We start from the raw sequence: 24,074 nt of genomic DNA on the forward strand, positions 1-24,074 counted from the left end.
AGAATACCTTGTAATTTCATTAGCCGGGTCTTGGTGACTTTTGTGCTGTGACATTACGAAAGAATCATTGCATAAAATGTTAGAATCTGACATATTCTAAAAGTGGCAAGAATTTGGTATTCTTATACTAATAATAAGGATTGGGGATTGTGAAATGAGTTTCATTGGAAAAGTTTTTCAATTGATCTATTTCACAAAGTATGGACCAAAGGAAACCAAAGTGTGGATGCTTGGAGGATGGGACAATTGTGGTTATAATTCGAGTAATAAGTTGATTTTCTGAAACAGTAAGCAATGAATAATGAGTAATCAATATGGTGTTTAAATAAAAGTGTTTTTATTTACGCTCAAAAGTTTTGGGGCCATATAGGATTAATATTATTATTGCGTTTCACTTTGCATGTTTTGACTTCCAGAATAACTGGGTTATTCGAACCTCCACAGTCGGTCATACGTTGGAAGTAGGTATGAAGGAAGACTGTCATGAATCTGTCTGCAGATTTTCTAAAGTGTTTAGACATAGCACAAGTTTGCTGCAGAGTTCATGAGTGCTTTGGTAAGATTAAAGTATTGGATTAAACCCACGCTCACTTGAATCACTTCATGGTTTTATCACGAGTGATTAGTGAGACGATAACATTGTATATTCTTGAAACCAAGACGTGTGAGTTGTTACTTGCTGCTCGGTTGCACATTGATAATAAGTAAACGTACCAGTAACTTGGTGTTATAAAACTTATTATTGTGTATGATTCGATTAGTAGGTGCAAGAAAGCATTTGAGTCGAAGTTTATCCGTTCCTTTTACCCAAAGTGGGATAAAAGCGATATCTGTGGGCCCCTCGATGATTTAGTGATGACACCTAAGCGCTTGGCCAAGCCGGGACTAAGTTGATGTGTTCAATTGTAGTCTGTTGTCAGTCGTCATGAATCGGAAGTCGGGAAATAATACATAGACAGAGAGAATGATTTAAATCCATGTCTTCTGTCTATACGATATCTTGTAGAATGGAGGAATATATAATCCCTTATCTAAAGGACACGCGTATCTGATAAGATTAGAGTTGACAGCGGCTTTTGAAAGCTACGATTGCTGATCAGGTTCTGAAGTTATGCAAAATAGTTATTAGACTTATCCAAGTGGGAGACTGTTGGATTAGTGTCTAAGTCCATAACTATTTTGGTATGTACTTGACCCGATTATGAGCATGGTCCTTTTGGGTTGCCTTCACCATAGCAATATGTAGGATGAATTAAGGAGAGAAAGGTTTAATTATGATTTATTAATATATTATAAGAATAATATATTAAAGGAGAAATCATATTGTTTAATTAATAGTAGTCAATAATTAATTCTGTGGCTAAAATAGATTAATTAAACTTAGGGGACTGGAATTGTAATTATAGGATATTTGCAATTGGGCTATGGATCACCTTGGAATAATAGGTTGGACGAATTCTATGGGGAAGCCCATTAGAAATCGTCCAAGGCATGTTCCAGAAGGGGCCCATGGGCTGCTTAGGGCTTAAGCAGTCAAATTAGGGTTTCCTTGTTGGATAACCCTAATAGCCTAAGTATATAAGGAACCCTTGGGCACCAAAAACGTGGCTAACACTGGGATTAGGGTTTCCAGCCGTTTTTGGTGCCTCCCCTTTCTTCTCTCCTTCATCTAATTGCTTAGTGGTGTTTGTGACTCCATTAGAGGTGCAACACTTGAGGCACTAAGCTTTCTGAAGCCAATCAAAGCAAGGAATTGATTGTTATTACTATATAACAATCAAAGGTAATTACTAAACCCTTATTTCAGTTCTTATATGATAGATCTAGGGTTTATAGCTTTGGATGTTCAATTGCATGTTCATTAGACAAACTAGATCCAAAAGCTATTAGGGTTTGCATGTACACCATAGGAATGATGTATTGCTCGAAACCCATCAGTACCTGCATGTACGCCCGACGTACTCCCCTGTTAAGTCACTTTTCCCATTAAGTGCTTAATACTCTAATGCAGAAGCTACAATCACAGATCCAAGTCCTTTTCAACGTCCTAATCCATAAAGTCGATCACTTGGTGGCTTGCAACCCACCAAATGAGCCCAAACACAGAACAATAGCAACTAACTCCATAGAAATGGCTAGATCTCATGCATGGTTCCATAAAAGCCTCAAAGATTGAAACTTTACTGCTAAAGGAATGCTTTGAGCTCCAAGGGTGGCAACCCTAAGCTCAAAAACGAAGTTGCATGAAAAGATCCATCCTTTGGACCTAAAAAGGTCCAAAGTTCCATAATCCTAGATCTAAGCTTCTAAGAGGAAACTTAGAAGCTTTATACCTCCTTTGAGTTCCAAAAGATGAAATAGTTCCAGATCCTTGAGCTCAAGATACTCAAGTTCTTCTTCTCCAACTCCTCTTCACTTCTTCCAAGCTTTTCTTCACCAAAAATAAGCTCAAGAGGTCAAACACACACAACAATGGAGTATGAGGGCGTATTAGGGTTTTATGAGGGTGAGGGGCTAGTAAGGAGGCCAGGGTTTCTGTTATAATGTTCCTTATATAGTGCTTAGCCCCCAAAATTAGGGTTTAGGACCTCTGAGAGTACTCTGGGCGTACTTCTCGTACGCTGGGCGTACTCCTCCCACACCCGCGTCCACTTAATTCGCTATGCTGGGTGTACTCTCGCGCATACTACCTTACATGCATGGTCCTTTCTTGCCATCTTTCTCTATTAGGGACCAATAATGTCAATAACTTCAAAGTGCTATTAAGTCCGTTTCTGACGAATTTTATATCCACGAAAAGGTGGCGGGAAACCCTACGCTCTTAGTAATGCCCCCAAACCTAAAACCTTACGAATAAACCCGAGACTCATAAAATACCGAATCGCCCCCACCCTTTGGCCTCCGAGACTACAACCGAGTACTCTCAAAACTGGGTGTTACACATTTGATATGTTTTCCTCGCGATCATGTACTTTAAGCCAATATATCATTTAAAAAGTGACTACATCTATACATTTCATTTATAGCAAAACTTGAATCCTTAACTTTTGGCTGATGTGACATATATCCGTCAATTTCTAATACCGTTATGCCAAAGACTCTTTGGTCTTAAATCTTTTTCTTTGTTTCTTTATTGATTGCATGGGGGGCGTTGGGGGGGGGGGGAAGTGGGCAGGTGTACATGGCCTAATTTTTTTATTTATATATTTTTATTTAAAAATAACAAGTTATAATAACGATAAGGACCCCTTTTATATTCTTGTTCGTCCTGGGCCTTTGAGTATATTTAATTCCTCACGATCGACCCTAACTGATTGAACATTTATATTTTATTTGCTTTATTTAAAAATATATAACTATTAATGTCTATAAACAAAAGGGAAAATGACTCTTTAGGGTAACTAACTGTTGCGTTTGTTTTCATTTGGTCTCTTTCCTTTTTTTTTGTACTCAATATACCATCGAACTTGTTGTTTGTATTCATCATAACCCTTTTGACCGAATTTTGACCTGTGATAGTCGGTCAAAGGGTTATGGTGAACACAAACAACAAGTTCGATGGTATATTGAGTATATAAAAAAGGAAATGGACCAAATGAGAACAAATGCAACAGTTGGTTACCCTCCTGATTCATTTTCCCTTTACTCATTTACAACAAATCCCACGTCATCTCCTGCTGATATTAATGACTTTATGAGATTCATTCTTGCTTCTCTTCAAAACATAACCCACGAAATAACATTATTCATACATGTACAACTTTGTAATGCACTTGAATACTTATTAGGGGAATCTTGACTAAGCAGGTGCATTTCATGACTACATTTACATTTCCAGTCAAATGATTTATCGTATCATGGATTCTAGACAAGTCTACAAACGAGTGGAATCACAAGTGTTGTGATTTTTTAGTTTACTTAGCTTTAAGATCAAATTCATGGGATAAGATACAACATCAATATGTACAATATCATGCAGCTTTTGCAGACACATAATATACCTTGTGGTAAACGTTTATGCTGATAAATATACCTCTCATCCACAGTCATACCCTTTTGCAGAGAGGCGTTGACAACTAACTACAGTAAGAATAACATAGACCATGTTTTAACGAAGTTACCCATTCGAAACGCTTTTCATATACGTTATGGCCAAAGAAGGTTGTAGTTTTTGATAATTTTGCAACTTTAATTTCATTTAACTTTTCGGGGAAAATGACTCAAGAGGGTAACCACCTGTTGAGTTTGTTCTCATTTGGTCCATTTCCTTTTTTTTATACTCAATATACCATCGAACTTGTTGTTTGTGTTCACCATAACTCTTTGACCGACTATCAGGGGTCAAAAGCCGGTAAAAAAGGTTATGGTGAACACAAACAACAAATTCGTTGGTATATTGAGTACAAAAAAAAGAAAATGGACCAAATGAAAACAAACGCAACAGTTATTTATCCTAAAGAGTCATTTTCAAAAAAATAAAAAAAATAAAAAATAAAATAAATAAATCGAATCACCACATAATAAAGCTCGGAGAACCGAGAACTAAAGAACTATCAATAAAGTACATTATGTCCAATTGTATTTTCTTTTTCTTTTCTGTGGGAAAAAAGTGTGATGTGGAAGGAACTTTTCCCCCCAATTGAAGGAATAAGGGAGGGGAGAAAGCTAAATAAATTAATGAAATCAAAAGGAGAAGAAAAAGACAGCCCCCTCGCCACTGGCACCGCACTCTTGACTCTACACAACCATTTCCACACACACACACACTCAAGAAAGAGAGCCAGCAAATGCGTTGAATTTTGCTTGATTCCTGTTGAAATCTGGAAAACTTTTGAGGTGATAACTCTTTCTATTATCTTTCCTTTTCACATCTATCATAATGCTTGCAGTGAATCTTATTCAAGTTTTATGTTTATGGCAACTAAATCATTACGTTTCTCGATCTTTTCGTCTAAATCTTGTGAAATCTTTAACTCTCTTGTGTGTGAACTAAAAAGTAGACTTAATGAAATCACATTATTCACTGGAATCATAGAACAATAATGTTAATCAAAAGTAAAATTTGGAAATTCATTCTATTCAATCTCTTTCCCAATATCCTATGGTTTCACGATCAGCGGAAATATCTTTACCTTTGGCATTCACGTTGTGAATGCGCACACACATTTAGAAAAATCTCATCGTCCAGAGGCTTTTCCCGACTCGGCGAAGTGGGTTTATAAGCTAAAATTTAGTCTTTCGTTTTAGATTCGGTGAATTTTTTAGTCCGACCTTCTTAATTTTAGGTATCGAGATATTTGACGAGGGAGAAATCGAGGGAAAAAGCCATTTTCAGTGTAGATTTTGGGATTGAAACCTGGTAAGTATCTTTTAACTTTATTGAATTTCCTTGTTTCCTGTAATGTTCAACATTAAAGCTTACTACTATTTGATCTGAAAACTCAAACTGTAAAATTGGTTAATGGTTTCTTCACTGATGTTAGGTCTAATGGGTCCCAATGTCCCTTATGCACCTTCTATGCCAGAAACTGTTCAAGATCTTGAGAAGCCTGTTCGCCTTCCTGCATTCCATACAAGGTAGCTAATAGCATTTGCAATTCTAGCTTTTTGTGTACATACTTCCTACTTAACTTTACCATAGTTAACTTAACATATATAGTTTTATACAAATATTATACACCATGAACTGATTTCAGTGAGCTAGGACCATGGTGTGCTATTATCTCCTATGAAGCATGTGTTCGTCTCTGTCTAAAAAATTGGTCCATAGGAAGCCCTGAAGCTGTTTCCTTCTTAAAAAATGAATGTTCCCTCCTTCGATCCGCTTTCTGGTAATCTTTTTTACTTTGGATACTAATATATATATATATATATATATATATATATATATATATATATAGTTATATACCAATGTAATTAAAGAAATTTACAAGAATGTTCTCTGTGTCATAGTTTGGAACAATATCTATTACAACCAGAAGAAGAGTTATTGAGCAAAAAATGTTCCGAATTAGTTGTTACAGGAGTTCCTAAAAAACCCCAAAAAACCTTTGGAAAGTTGAAAGTTCAAGGTAACTTTGAAGTTTGATCTTCATATATCATCAAGAATTTCATGTTTCCTATAAAAACTGTTGTGAATTTGTGATGCAGTGAGAAAGGTTAAAATGGTGTTGGATCCACCAAATGGTTGCACTTTTTCCTCAATTAAAAAACCTCCATTGATGAAATTACAAAAAATTAATCGGCGTTTATCCTCCACAAAATCAACAATACATTCAGAATGGGAAGCAATAAGAAGAGTTCGTGTGACACCAAATTTTTCTACAAATGGATCACTTTCACATCAAAGTCTTGCTTATTTACACTTTGGAACACAGTATTTAAAAGATATATCAGGTCTCTTAAAAGTAGGCATAACAAGTTTGCATAATTCTCCAACACCTCCTGAAGCACCTGAAGGTATGTTAAATCTTAAATTCTTAATACCCTTTTTCATTTTCATAAATAGTTATCAAATTATATATATATTTTTTGATAAAATGCAGAAACATACGTATGTTCTTTGAGATTAAAAAGTTCATCTGATGCTGATGTGACACGTATGCAGCCAGGAAGTAGTGAAACTCATGTATTGTGTGTGCATTCTCCCTCTCTTTTTTCCTTCTACATAAAAAGTTGAATGATTTTTTAAATTACATTTAATAATTTTTAAATGCAGCTTGCCAGATGGCATGAGAGATGATTTGCTTATTGAAGTTACTGATTCAAAAGGAAAGTATTGTGGACATGTCAAAGCACAGATAGCAGACATAACTGATGATGTGGTATGTATATTTGAATATAATTTTGAGTTTTTTACTATATATATAATATTTTTATAAAAGTCTGAAAAAAAGTAAGATAATTACAGGGAGATAAGCTTAGATGGTGGCCAATATACCATGAACCTGAACATGAACTTGTTGGAAGAATACAATTACACATGCAGTATTCAACTACTACAGATGAGAATAACAATGTTAAGGTAAAAAAATATTGTAAATTATAAATTTATAAGAAGTTTCTAATAATATGTATCAAAATTTGTTTCTCTAGTGTGGAATTGTGGCTGAAACTATAGCATATGACTCAGTGTTAGAAGCAGCAATGAAAGTTCAAAATTTTCAACAAAGAAAGCTTCTACTTCATGGATCATGGAAGTGGTTGGTGACTGAATTTGCTTCTTACTATGGAGTTTCTGATGCATATACAAAACTAAGGTGTCTTCAAAATCAAAATATTGAAACTCATCTTTTATTTATTTAATTTTTCTAATGTATATTGGTTTTCCAGATATCTTTCATATGTTATGGATGTTGCTACACCAACTGCAGATTGTTTAAATGTGGTGTATGACTTATTGTCTCCAGTAATCAAGAAAGGGAAAATGAATGGGACTTTGAGTGTTCAAGAGGTTAGAAACTTAGAATCATTCATTCATGTTTATTAATTATCAATTGATTAATATCTTTATGATTGATTTTAAATTTAATAACTTATTGATCAGAATCGGATGTTGGTGTCACTTTCTGATGAAATTGAAGAAAAAATTGCTTTAGTTTTTGAAAACTATAAATCACTGGATGAACATTCATCATCAGGATTAACAGAATCACCTAAATCTTCATCTGGATTCATATCTCCTGCTTTAAAACCTGCTTTAAAACTCTACACCCTTTTGCATGACATCAAATCTCCAGAATCCCAATTGCAGTTATGTAAATATTTTCAGGTATTACTATTTACAATTCACAACATTTTTATCATTTTCCTTCTTTACCCTCCATATTATTTATCTAAAACATTCTATGATTCTAAATTTCTAATCATTCCAGACTGCTGTAAGAAAGATTTTAGCAAGACACCTGGCAGAAACAAACGAATTTGTCTCCACTACAACTGAAAAGTCAACAGTTGACCAGATTGCTTACTCATCTGCTTATCAGAAAATGAAGTCTCTTTGTTTAAATTTCAGAAATGAAATTGCAAGTGACATAAAAATAAATAATCAGCATGTGCTTCCAAGGTAAAGCAATATCTACATGATACTAAATTTGATTATTATTATTATTATTATTTTATTACTGGTTATTGATTATCTTCTTTTTTAAATAGTTTTGTAGACCTTCCGAATCTTTCTTCAGCTCTTTATAGCACAGAGCTTTGCAATAGAATGCGTGCATTTCTTGTTGCATGTCCACCCATTAGCCTCTCGCCACCTGTCACAGACTTAATTATCACAACTTGTGATTTTCAGAGAGATCTTGATTCCTGGAATATTAGGTAAATGCTCTTTCTCTAATTCTCTCTTATCTTATAAATTACAAATTTGACCACTGACTTTTTTCGGTTTTGGTCCCTAATTTTCTACTTTTATAATGATTTTCGTACATAAATCCTTAAATATCTAACTACCCTGCTGTTAATATTTTAAAATGACCATTTTGCCCTTGGCCCAAAACTTAAAAAAAAAACTATGTAATTTTCTAACTACCCTGCTGTTAATATTTTAAAATGACCATTTTGCCCTTGGCCCAAAACTTAAAAAAAAAACTATGTAATTTTGGTTTGAACATAGCGATATTAATATCAAACAGATCCTTGTAGGGACCAAAACCGAAAAAAGTCTGCTAAACTCAGGGACCAAAGTTGTAGTTTAGTCTAAATTCTTGGATGTGAGTTTTTATTAATGTTTAATAATTAATTAAATTGCAGTTTTGTGAAAGGTGGTGTTGATGCCAAAGAGATGTTCCATGTTTATATAACACGTAGGATTCATGACAAACACCTTGAATTACTTGAATCCTGCAAACTTGATAAGGTGCATTTTTCTTTTAGTTTTTTTTTTTTTTTTTTTTCAAAGTAAAATAATATAATAAGCACTGTTTGATTGTTATTTGTTAATGTTACAGGGTGTTGTAGCACAAAATTCAACATCTGTTTTTGTTGATGATATGTATGAGAAACTTAAAGAGACATTGGTTGAATTTCAAGTTATTGTTTCTCGTTGGCCTCAATATACTTTGCTTTTGGAGAAGGTATTATTTATTTTTATTTTTATTTTTATGCCATGCATTCTACTTTCATTTCTTGATTCTTTCTATCACATTACTAGGTAATAGCAGATGCTGAAAGGGTAATTATGGAAACTCTGGAGAAACAATATAGTGAAATTTTATCTGCATTGAAGGAAAACACAATCCCAGTTAAAGCAGTACAATATGTTCAAAGAATCGCAAAAGGAAATTCATTGCCTTATACTTTCCCTGAAGAGGTAATAAATCTACAAACAATAAAATAGAAACAATATATAACAATTTGTTCTATTCTTTTTGCAGTTAGGAAGTCTTTTTAATTTGATAAAGAAGATGCTGGATGTGCTACAACCAGAAATAGAAAGGCAGTTTAAATCAAGGCATGTGTGTGTTTCAGTTTCAGAGAGTGAAAATGCAGCTCCAGGAGAACTTCTGAGTGAAGTAACTGTAATGCTGAAAACTAAATTTAGAAACTATCAGCAATCAGCTATTGAGAAACTTGCTGGAAATGTGAGGATACCAAATTTAGAAACTTCTTTCCTTTTTTTTTTGTGTGTCTTGTTTATGACTTAATGTATACAGACAAGGTTGCAAAATGGAACAAACCTGAAGAAGGTAATCCAAGAAGCAAAAGAGAGTGTTGGTGAATCGGAAATAAGAAGCAGAATGCAGCCTTTAAAGGATGTGTTGATAAAGATAATAAGTGATCTCCATGGTTTTCTTGACTTTAATGTCTTTACACTCTTTTGTAGAGCTTTATGGGATCGAATGGGACAGGTGTCATATCCATATCCATCAACTCATGACTCATCCTAATCTATAAATATTTTTCTGATTATTTAATGTTGTTATTATGAAACAGGATGTGCTGAGGGTGTTGGAGAAAAGGAAAGAGAATTGGTCTTATAAAGCCTCACGAGTTGCACTCTTGGTATGTAAAAACTCTTTCTTTTAACAATTTTTATCAATGATATTATATTTATTTGTTTATGTATTTATATGGGTAGGTTTTGAATGAAACATTTGCATCGGAAATGCAATCATTGGTGGGATACATGCTGACAGATAAAGATGTGGAGCCACCCACATCAATAAAAGAAGTGCAATCCATGTTATGTAAAGATTCATGAAATGAAATACACATTTGTAGTACTAGTAGTAGTTTGTATAGGAACTTCTTCAACAACTACATTATCTTTTCAAAACAGGCTTTATGAAGAGATATATAAGACTCCAACATATGTAGATGTAGTTATGACAGTGTTTAGCTGATGTGAGACGTATGACTCGTGAATTTTTTTTTTGAAAAGAGTAGTTTGTTTTGAGGGTTATTTTGATTTGATTGTTTTTTAGTGGGAAAATCAACTTGTAAGTTTTAGTTTATTGATTTTGTTATCAACTTATTTCTTTAGAGTTTATGAGGAATTTGAAAGGAAGAGAGGGAAGGTGGTTTTGGGGGGGAGTAAAATCTAAAATGTTGATTTCAGTTGGTTATGTTTATAAATTTGTATATTCTAAGCCATAGGGCTAAGGTTAATATTTTTTCTACAATGATTGTAACACTCGTAGCTAAAGGTCTTTATAGGATGATATAATGAATATGGAAATATTAGCATGTAGTGTTGTTTCGTCGATATATGATCATGCACGAGTCATTGTTAAGTTTTACTGGATTTAGTATTTGAGTGGCAATACTATAACTTAGCCTAATGATTGAAGAAGAATCAAAGAAGATATAGTTGTTAAAATCTTGATTTTGATTTTAGGATTTTAAGCTACTACAAACGAGAACATATTAGGAGCGAGTATGAAACAAGATATGTACTAGAATCAAATACTAATCAGGATTGTAAGATTTTATCTGGATTTGATCCCATATTTTTAGTATTTATTTTATAGTAAAGTCTTTAGTCTTATAAATCATATGAAATTCGTCATTTCTCATATAAAAACTCATGTTGGATGAAATCAAGCCTCAAATGTTCATCCATTCAACATGAAATCAAGCATTACAGATGACATGAAACATCATAAAACATCACAGTTTCATACATTCATCACAAATTAGCAAAACATCACGACATACAAGATAGTCTCTATTCGATATTGTGTCATTAGTTGTACATGGCAACGATGATCTTTTCTTTTTTTTTTTTTTTTTTTTTTTTCTAGCTTATTATGTTTCTATTTAACTGTCGTATTTTGCATTTGCAAGAATTGTAATCATTATTTAAGAAATTAAAATTGATTTCAGTATCAATCAATGTTAAAATCAACACTTTTATAGTGGGTACTATACAAAACAAAACTTTGCAAGCAAATTTAGAGACTAATTTATTTTGATAGAATTATCCGATCCCAGTTTGATCTTACAATCACAATTTTGCAAAGCGTAAAACGGTTTTAGGTAAAATCCCGGCCATGATAATTATGAGAGAAATAAAATTAAAAAATAAAAAATATCAGTTTCAAGATACATATTTAGAGAAAATGATTATTTTCGTTATAATAGAATAACATTAAAACTCGAGTATACAAACATCATATAAAAAGTTTGATTAATTAGTAGATGGAGCAACTATAAAGTTGGGTAATAGCACAAAAGACACTACGTTTACACGAAAATTCTAATTTGAGACTGTGTTATTTTTTGTCTCAAATTTGACATTGTGTTTTCTAATTTGTTAAAATTCTAACCATTTGACCGGTCAACCCGGTTACTTGCTGACGTGACATGATGACTTGTCAGTTTTGATGACGTGACATGCAGACGTGTCAAAATTGAATTTTTTCCCATAAAAGACACTTAGTTTTTAATTTTTTTCGATTTTGACACTAAGTTTATTTTTTTTTTTCAATTTTGACACTTTATTTTTTTTTCCAAATCGAACATTATTTTTTTCAATTTTGTTCAATGCTAATCATTTTCCATTTGAAACCGTATAAATATTTTTTTTATTACATTTTAAACCATATAAATATATTTTTTTTTCATTTAAAAGTCATATTTTTTACATTCAAAGCATATGTTTTATAAATATTTTTAGTTATATATTGAGAGCCGAACTAACCATAAACTTCGAATGAGAATAACAAAATTTTATCAATTATCACTTATGAAATATTATTTATTTTATTTTTTGTTGTAGATTTTACACATATTTTTATTTACGATTAAATAATTATAAGGTTTCAAATAAAAAATGATCGACATTGAAAAAATTGGAAAAAATGATTTTCGATTTGGAACAAAAAAAAGTGTCAAAATAAAAATAAAAAAAACTTAATGTCAAAAATCGAAAAAAAAATGAAAACTTAGTGTCTTTTGTGGAAAAAAATTCAATTTTGACACGTCAGCATGCTATGTTAGCACCCCACGTCATCAAAACTGACACGTCATCATGTCACGTCAGCAAGTAACCGGGTTGAACGGTTAAGTGGTCAGAATTGTAACAAATTAGAAAACACAGTGTCAAATTTAAGACAAAAAATAACACAATGTCAAATTAGAATTTTCGTGTAAACGTAGTATTTTTGTACTATTTACCCTATAAAGTTTGATTACTATTAGTGATGTCGTTTCAATAGTTTAATCCACATAATTTGCTTTAGGTTAATAAAATAAAAATATAAACGTCATAACAAAATTTAATTGATAATTAAGTACTAAAATCTCTTGATTATGTTTTAAATAACAAAAATTATCTCTTTATTATCTGTTGGAATTATATCCGAATAAGGTACTTGGATCTCTTGACAATTTAGTGATTTCATTCTTTTTGAAAAAAATCCTTCAATTATATCATTTGTGTTTTTTCCTTATACGATTCTAATTTTCAAGTTAGAGAGTTATTAGAGCAAATAAGTTTTTTTTTTCTTTTCTTTTCTGAAAGGTCAAATATTAATAAATTAATATTAGGAAATGTCTTTTATCTTTGGAATGATTTGCATTTTGAGTCGATAATATCAACAATTTATATTATTTCATTTTACTTCTGTATTATATTTAACCTTTAAACTTTGTTATTTTGAGTGTTTTTCGATCATTAATATTATAAAGTAAGGTCTTTTCATAATGGTCGTATGATAATCTTTAAAGTTTTATTCAACCTTTTATTTTTTTCATGTAAAACCCTCAATTTTTTCTTCTTCCAAAAAAAAAACCTTTACATGTTACATCTTTTTTCAGAAAAAAACTGCAAAAAAGGCTAAATCGGAAAAATAAAAAAATACAAAGTCTTTTTAAATTTTTTTTTTGAGGTTTAATCCGAAAAAAACATAATATATAAGGTCTTTTTATAATATTAACCCACAATATTTCATAAAAATATTGTAAATTAGTATATATATATATATATATATATATATATACATATATATATAATTGGTCGAATATTGAATAATGTTTAAGTTAATAACATTTTGTTAGATAAATTAATGTAAAGATAATATGGTAAATCAGAAAAAAAAGACATCATGTGTGATGATTAGATATACTCTTACAAAAACAAATATTAGACTTAATTATTAAAATCGTCCTTATGATTTGATCAAAATTACATATTTCGTCTTTACAATTTTTACATTCGGACCATCGATATATTATTTTTGTTGTTATTTCTGTGTCTCTGCTATACATGAAAAGAGTATATTTACCCTTTCTCATATTTTTTTAACTTTTTTTTTATTTTATTAAATAAAATTAATATTGTTTTATTTGTAGAATACTGAAATCGTACCGTCACCCCATACCCACCATTACAGTCAACCATCACTACTACTACCACTGCCATCGACGACGACGACCATCACCCCGTCCACCATCACTACAATATACCACCAAATCCTAAAATTGAAATATGAAAATTGAAACTAAATCCTAACCTTAAATTAAAAGCAAATCTTGAAATTATCAAACTAAAAGCAAATCTTGAAATTAAAACCTAAAGGAGGACATAAACGTTGGGTTTGATAATAGGAGGGAGAAGGTAGTTCGAGATCATCATTACAAACCCAAAACCAGTTTGCTAAACCTAATCAGAAATATGAAAATTGAAACTAAATCCTAACCTTAAATTAAAAGCAAATCTTGAAATTAAAATCTAAAGGAGGACAGAATCGTTGGGTTTGATAATAGGAAGGAGAAGGTGGTTCGAGATCATCATTACAAACCCAAAAACAGTTTGCTAAACCTAATCAGAAAAAACACAAACCCTAAATCGGAGTTCCCATGGTGGGTTTATTTCGAACGGAGAAAAGAGACGAAGTGGTGGCATCAACTTAGATGTATGAGTGAGGAATGATGACGATAATGTTAGGCTATTGACGATGGTAAAGGAAGAAGGCTGATGGAGACAATGATATTAGATTATTGGCGGTGGCAAAGGAAGAAGGCTGATGACGAAAGTGGTGTTAGGTTATCAACGATGGTGATGAAAGAAGGTTGATGGTTAATGGTAGTGGTGATCGTGGTTGTTGATGGCAATGGTGATGCTTGTTGTCGATGGCAATGGTGGTGGCAATGGTCGAAAGAAATGGACAAAAATAATATATATTTTTTCATATTTTATGGGAAGCAACAAAAAAATAACATAGACATAGTCCAAATACATAAAAAAAGAAAAAAAAAATCTAAAAACATAATTTTTAACTAAACCATAAGAAACCGATTTTAAGAATTTACTTTTATTATTTTATTTGAATTATATTATGATAAAGTATTATTCAAACTAGAATATTGTTCTAGGAGTATATAAAACAAGATTTTCATAATAAACAATTCAATAAAAATATATTATTATTTACTACATCTAATCACATACCATTATACCTTAGCCTGCAGGGAGTGGTGCCACAAAAACGACACTCACTCCTCTGCCACATAAACGTCATATAAGTATCATGTCAATTTATCACACAAAGCGTGGTTTTTTGCTATACACTAGGTGTGGTATACCAAAAAAGGAGGAAAGAGAGAAACAATTGAAGAGAGAAGATAGAGAGTAGGAGGAGTTCAACACTATTTGGGTGAAGAAAGAGAAAGTGTGGTTCGTACCGCAGGGATGAGACGGTGTTTTGGGTGATGATGTGGCGGAACCGTGAGTGAAACCACACTCACTCCCTCTGGTCTTATCGTATCCAAGTTCAACATACTTCATGATAAAAATAAGAATATATACACGTGCTTAAATGAAAAGTTTGGTAAATACTACTATATTTAAAAACAACCCAATAGCTATCTTCTCTGCATAATAATACACATCTACAAATACAATTAATATTTGAATTTATGATTACAAACTAATTATATTACTGGATTTTAAAATAACAATAATCTTTAGACATTTAAAAAATATATATATATAACTGGATTCTAAAATCACAAAAAAATAATTCAAAACCATTACATTTCTCAAATATAAAAGATAGTGGATAGTTTTCAAGATCAGAAATATGAAAATTAAAACTAAATCCTAACCTTAAATTAAAAGCAAATCTTGCAATTAAACCTAAAGGAGGACAGAATCGTTGGGTTTGATAATAGGAATGAGAAGGTGGTTCGAGATGATCATTACAAACCCAAAAACAGTTTGCTAAACCTAATCAGAAAAAACACAAACCTAAATCGAATGTCTCATGGTGGATTTATTTGAACAGAGAAAAGAAATGAAATGGTTGCATCGACGTAAATGGGTGAGTGAAGGATGATGACAATAGTGTTAGGTTATCGAGGGTGACAAAGGAAGAAAACTGATGGCGACAATAATGTTAGGTTATTGACGATGGCAAATTGGAAGAAGGCTGATGGTGAAAGTGGTGTTAGGTTATCGACAATGGTGATGGAAGAAGGTTGGTGGTAGTGGTGATGGTGGTTGTCGATGACAATAATGATGTTGTTGTCGATGGTAATGGTGGTGGTACTAGTCGGAAGCAATGGTTCACCGGTGTTCTATGTTCACCGTAAATACTAGAGATCATGAAGAAGAATTCAAGAGTCGGTTAGGATCAGAGAGGTGATGGTGAATGATGATAAGCATGATGGGAAGGATAAATGGACCCATTTTATTATTTAATATTATAACTAATTATAAAAGAATAAATTAATTTAGGGGACATCACACGTAATAAATCACACATGAACTGCCCGAGTGAAAAAGAACAAGGTCTACAAGCATAATTTTAACTAAACCATAAGAATTGATTTTAGTTATTTACTCTTTATTGTTTAATTTGTATTATATTGCTATGATAAAGTATTATTCAAAATACTATATTGTTATAGGAATAAATAAAACAAGATTTTCATAATAAACAACTCAATAAATATTATTATTATCTACTGCATCTAATCACATACCAATATACCATTATACCTTATCCTGTCCAAGTTCAACATACTTCATGATAAAAATAAGAAGATATACATGTGCTTAAAATGAAAAGTTTGCTAATTACTATATTTAAAAACAACCCAATAACAATCTTTGGTGCATAATAATATACATTTAAAAATACAATTAATATTTGAATTTAAGAGTACAAATACCTAAACAAACTAATTATAGATTTATATCACCGGATTTTAAAATAACAATAATATTACGATATTTAAAAAAAAATATCACTGGATTTTAAAATCACAAAAATAATAATTCAAAACCATTATATTTCTCAAATATAAAACATAATGGATGGTTTTCAAAATCATTTCTAAAATCCAGTAATTAAATTAAAAAACAAACCATAATATTATTTTGTTTAATAATCCTTGAGCAATTTTCTCACCTGTTCCAGTGTGACAAAGAGCACGATAGTAAATGGTCCCTGTCTTGATATCGTCGGAATGAAACCATTGTAAAGAGCCATCGGCCCTTCTGCTTTAATTGTTTTCAGGGCACAATCAACGGCGCCCGTATACGGCGGAGCTTTTCCGGCCACCACCTTCATATTCATCACTCGTGTCTTAATCACGTCCACCGGATTCGTCATAAGCGCCGCAACAAAACCTGCACCAAAGCTCGCCGTCACATGGGTTCCAAGCCCATCCTTCATCCAACCCCTGTTTATTATCGTCTCCTTCATCTGATCGTACGACGCCAGCTGCGACGCCGTCACCAGCATTGCTCGGTTCACCGTAAGGGATGATCCCCGCCATAGACTACCGATTCCTTCGTTTTTCACCATTCGTGATATCGCGTCGAATACGCTTTTGTAATTACGACGCTCTGCAGGGGGGACTCTTCCATCGGCTTGCATTCGTACCATTGCAACGTCGGCGGGGTTTCCGACAGCGGCGCCGATTCCTCCGGCGATAAGTCCGGCGGTTATCTTCTGCCATAGAGGTATGATCCCGGTGTTTGGATCGGTCCATTTGGTTTTCAGCATGTCGTAGAGGCCCATTCGGGTGGTGGAATATAGGGTCTGGCGGAGCATGGTGGCGGAGACGCCGGAGTAAAGCGCGCGGAAGCCGTCTTGTCGAATGATCCGCATTCCGACGGAAATGGGACCGACGCGTGGAGGGCGGGTGATTCCGCCTCTGCCGGTGGAGTGGTTTTCTCCTTGGAGCTGCATCCGGACTTTGATGAGATCAAGTGGGTGGGTGGAACATCCGGCGATTATTGATGCTATTCCACCTTCGACGAATGACTTGACTCCCATTGTTGATGGATTTTGGGTATAGAAGTGATTATGAGAAAGATTGGAATTGGGGAAAAGAGAAGAAGGTTTGATGGAAATGGAATCATGCTTTTGGGGGGAAACTTTTAAAGGGGTGGAGAAAGATACATGAGAATGGAAAGTTTAGAATTTTAGTAGCCATCATTCGCTTTCCTTTCTTTTATAAGGGCGATATTGCTTTACTTTTATACACCCAAACTCTTAAAAAAAATGTTATAAAGTATAAAAACTCAAATTATAATTTATAATTTTGACTTTGGTATTATATTTATGAGTTATTTGATATGTTTTTTCTACTAAAATTTCATAACCATGTTTTAGAAACTATTTGTTTGTGTTTAAGGTTCGAAACTAAGTTATTTTTTTGAACATATTGCAATTTAAAATTTGATGTAGGGTGTTTGCGATATGGTTTAGAGTCAAAATCACAGACCGCACCATATATGTGGTTTGGGTTTTTTGAAAACCGAAAACCACACCGCAAAGGTTGTAAACCACGTTATGTGGTGCCGTTTGATGATGACGGTTTTGTGCCGTTTAACGAATAACTTAATATATTACCAAAATCAAATTTTAGGTAACGATATAAAAGTTTGATCATAACACATGTCATTTTATTAAACTTATATTTGTAATTACAATATAACATTCTCTCATTTCTTTGTAATAATATTAAATGTATGTATAACAATAAGCTTCATGCAACGTATTTATAGATATTAATCTGCCGATGCAATATCTATTTGTAGAAATTATATGTATGATGAAGAGTAATGTAACTTTTATTAAGATATATAATTATAGGTGATTTTAAAAAACAAAATCATTAAGAATTATTACCATGATAATAGTAATCAAAATTATATTAATCATACAATAAAATCATAATGCTCTTGTGAACAGTGGCCGGTTTTGAGCCGATGGCTTCAATGGTTTGGCTCGGTTTCAATACCATCGTTGTTTCGGGCCGCTTTGGAATTGGAGCACCGTCTCTTCTCTCACATCTACTTCCCACCGCTTTATCGACTGTTGTTATCTTACTTCCTTCGATGATTTCATTCCCTTGTCGATTTCTTTTCTCTCTATCATCGTTGGAGAAGAACACCACCGCTATATTACATCATCGGAATGAAGTCCTTCACCCTCTGCTCTACCATCGTTTTCATCGCCATCGTTGGCCAATCCGGCACGTCGGGCGAGGCAGCGACGACAAGTGAAGACGACGACCAGAGTTTAATCTTTGCAGTCATCTTCCATCGAACCACAACCTTCTATTTAGGACTCGATTTGTTCTGACAGCACGGAAACATTGAATAGGGTCGAATTCTCGATTTCATTGGTTTTTCCCCGATTTAGGATTCGACCTAAACAACACCGTCGATTTGTGCCTTGCAGGTTTGTATACAATCTTTTCTCCTCTTTTTTTTCATTATTCTAAGTTTAATTTTGCATTTGACCTAAATATTAGTGTTTTGTTCTTATTTTTTCCCACTTTGGATCGGTGATATCGCCTGAATAAAAGAGTTTGATCATGACAGTGGCGGTCCTGGGGTGTGCGAGTGGTGCGGTCGCATGGGGCCTCCGATTTTAAGGGGCCTCAAAATTTAGGGACAAATATATATTAATGGTGTTGGTATCTTCATAAAATACATTTGTATGTGTTATTATTAAAGAAAATTAGCAGTTAGGTATATACACAATGTTACAATGTAATATTTGGTTGCAATCTTGAAATAATTTTAATTGTGAAAAAAATCAACGAAAATAAAAAAAAATCAAAAATCTTATCACAATTTCTATAATTTATCAACAATTAAAGGAAATATATTTATCAAAAATAATACATATACTATTTTAATATGAGTTCAAGCAAACGTTATAGATTTTTATAAAACGAGTCAAACAGATCAAACCTTAACAAACCTAACAATGGTGTCAGTAGATCGTCGATGTTACTCGCTTCTATCGCTAGAAACTACCATTTTGTTGTCTTTAATCTTGATATCTTGTTGATATCTCGTTAAAAACTAACCAACCGGGCTTGACTTCTTTCTCTCCCAGACTAAAACTTCGTTTTTTATTTCCATAATGAATTTAATAAATAATAAAGTAGAGAAAGTCTTAAACAATGTTCTTGGTTTTTCCTTTTGTATTGCATAATGTCTTATGAGTTGTGTTTATGACTCTATCAGTATGCTTTATTGTTTTATCTTTTTAATGTTGGTATAGAGGGCCATAGTAGAGCATTGGAGGATTTAAGGGCGGGGGTAAGGGAGGGGGGCAATGAGCTTCCCATTGTTTGGCTTCTAATGTTAATATAATATAGCCTAATACTTAGAAATATTAAAATAAAGTTTTTGTTTGATGCTCTAAATATTTTAAACATTAACTTTTTGATAAATATTACAAATATATATTGTTAAGTTATTACCATTGATTTTTTTAGTTAAAAAATATGTCTCTAACTAGAAACTTGGAATAGGGTTGTTCTAAACGTAAAAGAAAACAAAAAGAAGAGCAATTTATTCAAAGTCAAGGAGGATCTATCAATTGATTTGTCGTCAAACAAATGACAGAATACCATTGTAATGAAGAATCGGTTATGGAAGAACCTAGTGAAGAAGAAATTGAATTGTGTGTGCCATAAAACATGGATGAAGTTCATGAAGTTGTGGAAAAACCTAGAGAAGAAGTTCATGATATTGTGGAAGAACCTAGTAAAGAAGAAATTAAATTGCAAGTTCTAAAAGATATGTCTTGTGTAGATGAAGACATAGTCACCTTGAATGGTAATGTAATAACAAAGAATATATTACACTGAACATCTATGATCCTAGAGACTTGAACACTAATGAGTGAAGACATGAAATTGTGGTAGTAAATTTACGAGATGATTGTTAGCAAATTTGAGTTTTGAATTTAGTGTGACAAATTTACTTAATAATATTTCACAAGAATTTTTTGTGGGGTCCTACTTTGATTTTCGCACAAGGTCTCCGAAATGTCGGAGCCGGTATTAGACAATATTTGTAATCATTGTTAGTATAGGGACTAGAGTATAAATGTCTCAATTATATATCCACCTGATGTAATACATGGTTAACATAATTCACAAGACAATTTTATTTACCAAGTTAACTTGGTATTAGAGCCGATCAAAACAAACCTAACCCTATCGCCAAAAAAAATAAGCTTCCATCGCACAAGAAACATGCATCGAATAAAGATTTCCCCATCTCTCTGGTTAGCACATCTCGTAACCCTACCCTACCTCGTTTTTTTCTTTTTTTTTTCTTTCCTCCATGGATCCTATTACAACGTTTTCTACAATTGAAAAGACTGCTCATAACTCCCATAAATTTGGGTTTACTTTATCTCCTACAAACTATGGCTATTGGAAAACCATGCTTCAACCGTTTCTGATAATGTTATAAACCTTAGAAATTTACTTTAGAATCTTAACATGACAATGTTATAAACCTTAGAAATTTACTTTAGAATCTACTTTAGAATAAACCGTTTAGGATAACATTATAATGTTATAAACCGTTTAGGGTAACATGATAATGTTATAAACCTTAGAAATTTACTTTAGAATCTTAACATATGTTCAGAAATAAGAGGGTTGCCAAGTCACTAAAGCGTGAAATGATCCCCTTATTCACATCCCATAGTTATATATCATGCATCCAAATGAGGTGTAGAAACCTAAACTCGTGAGAAAGAGGTCATTAACCCTTTAAACCTTAGGATCTTAACATATGTTCAGAAATAAGAGGGTTGCTGAGTCACTAAAGCGTGAAATGATCCCCTTACTCACATCCAATAGTAAGATATCGTGTGTCCAAGCGGGGTGTGGAAACCCAAACACAGATGAAAGAGGTTATTAACTCTTTAAACCTTAGAGGGGATTAAGTACCCTTAATCGGATGAGAGATGATCAGTCTCTATTCGTAATCGCTAGGATCCTTGAGTTTCTACATGTTGTAAATGTTAGCTTGGGGGTGGGTGTTAGCTTGGATAACATCCCTCTGATGCTTAAGTTAGTAGTGTTCTTAGAATGAAAATAAACAAAGAAAATAACAAGTAAGTATGTACCTTGACTCGGTTGTGATGAATTGTGACTAAATTGACTTACATAAAGTATGCTTGAAGGTGTATAGCATTTTAGGATCTTGGTAAGATGCTTCCTTTTAGGGTAGCTAGCCAATATGCCCAAATTCTTGCTTCTGAATCAATGATATAGGCATCACACCTCTAAGCATGTAGGAAGGCATCTTTCTTAATGGTTGACCAATAGTATCCTCTTCTTAACGCTTTAGAACACAAGGATACGCCCCTAGTGTGGTTTCCATAATCCCCTTCATGTATGTATTTTAGATCATCCATGGCTTCTTGATCTTAGATATGGACCTGTTATGGATTTCTTGTATAATACTCCATGGATCGTCACAAAGTGTGAGCCTCATCTTGAACACTTTATCGTTTTTTCTTATTTTGGGATTATACCATTCTAGATATAGTCTATGATGGGTTGTATCCAGGATATCAAATGTCTTTGAGGATCCTGATTGTTTGGATCGGGATCCTGTTTAGAGGATCAAGGAATTGGGCCTCCGATTGCTACTATGGTGGCCGTCTGATCAAGGTCTTCGGGGTCGTTTGGTCTCCTGGAGGGATCTTCTATTTCCAGGATCATTATGTGGGTTATTAGGATCCCGTTCTCTGGTTGGATCCTGAGGTAAGACTCTAAGTTGGCTAATGTGTCTTCCTCGGTGTTATCTTCTCTAGGAACTTGATTCAGACTAAAAGCTTCAAATTCGGAGGCTAATTTTTTAAGAGTTTGAAGGTATAGTGCTAATCTTTCGCCTTTAATTACATAGAATCCATTAAAGCGGTTAGTTATTAATAACGAATCGACATATACATAAAGATCCTTAATGTGAAGATCCTTGGCCAGTTGTAGCTCCATGATCAATACGTCATACTCTGCTTTGTTGTTAGTTGCATTGAAATCATAACTAATTTCCTGGGGTAGGATGTCCCCTTGTGTCAATTTTAGTATGATCCCTAGGCATGTTCCTTTAACGTTGGAAGCTCCATCTATGAAAAGTGTCAATTTTCCCATGCTTTTTTTTTTGGAGTTGTTGGTTTTCTAATTCTGCTTCAGGTTGTAGATCATCACTAAAATCAGCCACAAAGTATGCTAATGCTTGTGACTTTATTCAGGATCTTGGCTCATATTTGATTTCATATGTGATGAGCTTCACTGACCACGTAGTCATTCTGCCTGACATTTCTGGTTTTCTCATGACATTCTTAATAAGATAGTGAGTTTTGACATGTATAGTATGAGTTTCTAAATAATATCTTAAGTTGGTAGAAGTTGTAACTAATGCAAGTATTAGTTTTTCAAGGAGAGAGTACCTGGTTTCAGGATCCAAGAGACTTTTACTTACATAGTAAATAGGTTGTTGTTCTCCATCAAGATCGTTGGCCAAAACAACGCTTACATCATTCGAAGATACTTAAAGATGTCGGAGGAGTGGTTCCCCATTTGAAGATCCTTGGCCAAGACTAGCTTCTATTCCCCTCTTGGTGACCATGTAACCAAGGAACTTGCTTGCCTTCATTCCAAAGTGACATTTGGATGGGTTCAACTTCATGTTATACTCATCTAATGTATCAAAGACTTCTTCAAGATCCCTAAGGTGATATTCATCTCTTTTAAATTTGACCACCATGTCATCAATGTAGACTTTAATGGTGTCCCACAGTTTGTCCTTGAACATCCGATTCACCAGACTTTGGTATGTTGCACCTGCATTTTTAAGACCAAACGGCATAATAGTGTAATAATATATACATGTGAGAGTTATGAAGGCAATATCCTCTTGATCAGATGGTTTCATTTAAATTTGTTGGAACCCTGTTGAGGCATCCATGAATGTTAATAGTCTATGGCTTGTCGTTGCATCTATCACATAATCATTATTCTTCTGCACTACGACCACATTGGCCAGCCACCTTGGGAACTTGACTTCCTTGATCATCCCTGTTTTGAGAAGTTTTTTCACTTCCTCTTGAATGATTAGGTTCCTTTCAGGTGCAAACTTCCTTCTATTTTGATGTATGGGTCTGAAAGAAGGATCAATGTTAAGTTTATGAGTTATAATATTCTTATCTATACCTGTCATGTCTTCGTGTTTCCCTGAGAAGGTTTTCCTTCTTTATTTTAGGAATGTAACTAGGTCATTTTCGATGTCTTCTGGTATTGAGGATCCTATGAGTACTTTGGCGTCAGGATCCTCAATGTCTAGGGGC

At 33.3% G+C, this 24,074-nt stretch overlaps 2 protein-coding genes and 1 pseudogene across 2 annotated transcripts; 1 reads left to right on the forward strand and 2 right to left on the reverse strand.

Annotated features, from left to right (window-relative positions):
- Positions 1 to 4,608: 4,608 nt before the first annotated feature.
- Positions 4,609 to 10,405, forward strand: LOC145166552 (uncharacterized). Its single transcript, XM_079085558.1, has 21 exons — positions 4,609 to 4,836; positions 5,286 to 5,359; positions 5,484 to 5,577; positions 5,697 to 5,831; positions 5,953 to 6,071; positions 6,151 to 6,459; positions 6,546 to 6,633; positions 6,719 to 6,824; positions 6,911 to 7,024; positions 7,096 to 7,259; positions 7,333 to 7,453; positions 7,547 to 7,771; positions 7,875 to 8,065; positions 8,155 to 8,322; positions 8,755 to 8,860; positions 8,952 to 9,077; positions 9,155 to 9,313; positions 9,378 to 9,584; positions 9,657 to 9,851; positions 9,937 to 10,005; positions 10,082 to 10,405. The coding sequence occupies exons 3-21, from the start codon at positions 5,489 to 5,491 to the stop codon at positions 10,202 to 10,204; spliced, it is 2,814 nt and encodes a 937-aa protein (XP_078941684.1). The 5' UTR covers positions 4,609 to 4,836; positions 5,286 to 5,359; positions 5,484 to 5,488; the 3' UTR covers positions 10,205 to 10,405.
- Positions 10,406 to 16,552: 6,147 nt separating this feature from the next.
- On the reverse strand, positions 16,553 to 17,853 carry LOC145162616 (mitochondrial uncoupling protein 5 pseudogene; annotated as a pseudogene).
- A 4,497-nt stretch (positions 17,854 to 22,350) lies between these two features.
- On the reverse strand, positions 22,351 to 22,878 carry LOC145164051 (uncharacterized). The gene has a single exon (XM_079082772.1). The coding sequence runs from the start codon at positions 22,876 to 22,878 to the stop codon at positions 22,351 to 22,353; it is 528 nt and encodes a 175-aa protein (XP_078938898.1).
- Between the last annotated feature and the right edge of the window lie 1,196 nt (positions 22,879 to 24,074).

Source organism: Lactuca virosa, chromosome 3, assembly GCF_052849685.1.
Source record: "Lactuca virosa cultivar CGN04683 chromosome 3, Lactuca_virosa_CGN04683_v6, whole genome shotgun sequence".
NCBI classification, from domain to species: domain Eukaryota; kingdom Viridiplantae; phylum Streptophyta; class Magnoliopsida; order Asterales; family Asteraceae; genus Lactuca; species Lactuca virosa.

What these genes read in the sequence shown, in the direction of transcription:
- LOC145166552 (XM_079085558.1), top strand. Translation starts at nt 5,489, where the DNA reads ATGGGTCCCAATGTCCCTTATGCACCTTCTATGCCAGAAACTGTTCAA. An exon ending in CTTCCTGCATTCCATACAAG is followed by an intron (nt 5,578 to 5,696) that starts GTAGCTAATAGC and finishes AACTGATTTCAG; the next exon opens with TGAGCTAGGACCATGGTGTG. An exon ending in TTGAGAAACTTGCTGGAAAT is followed by an intron (nt 9,585 to 9,656) that starts GTGAGGATACCA and finishes TAATGTATACAG; the next exon opens with ACAAGGTTGCAAAATGGAAC.
- LOC145164051 (XM_079082772.1), bottom strand. Translation starts at nt 22,878, where the DNA reads ATGGGAAAATTGACACTTTTCATAGATGGAGCTTCCAACGTTAAAGGA.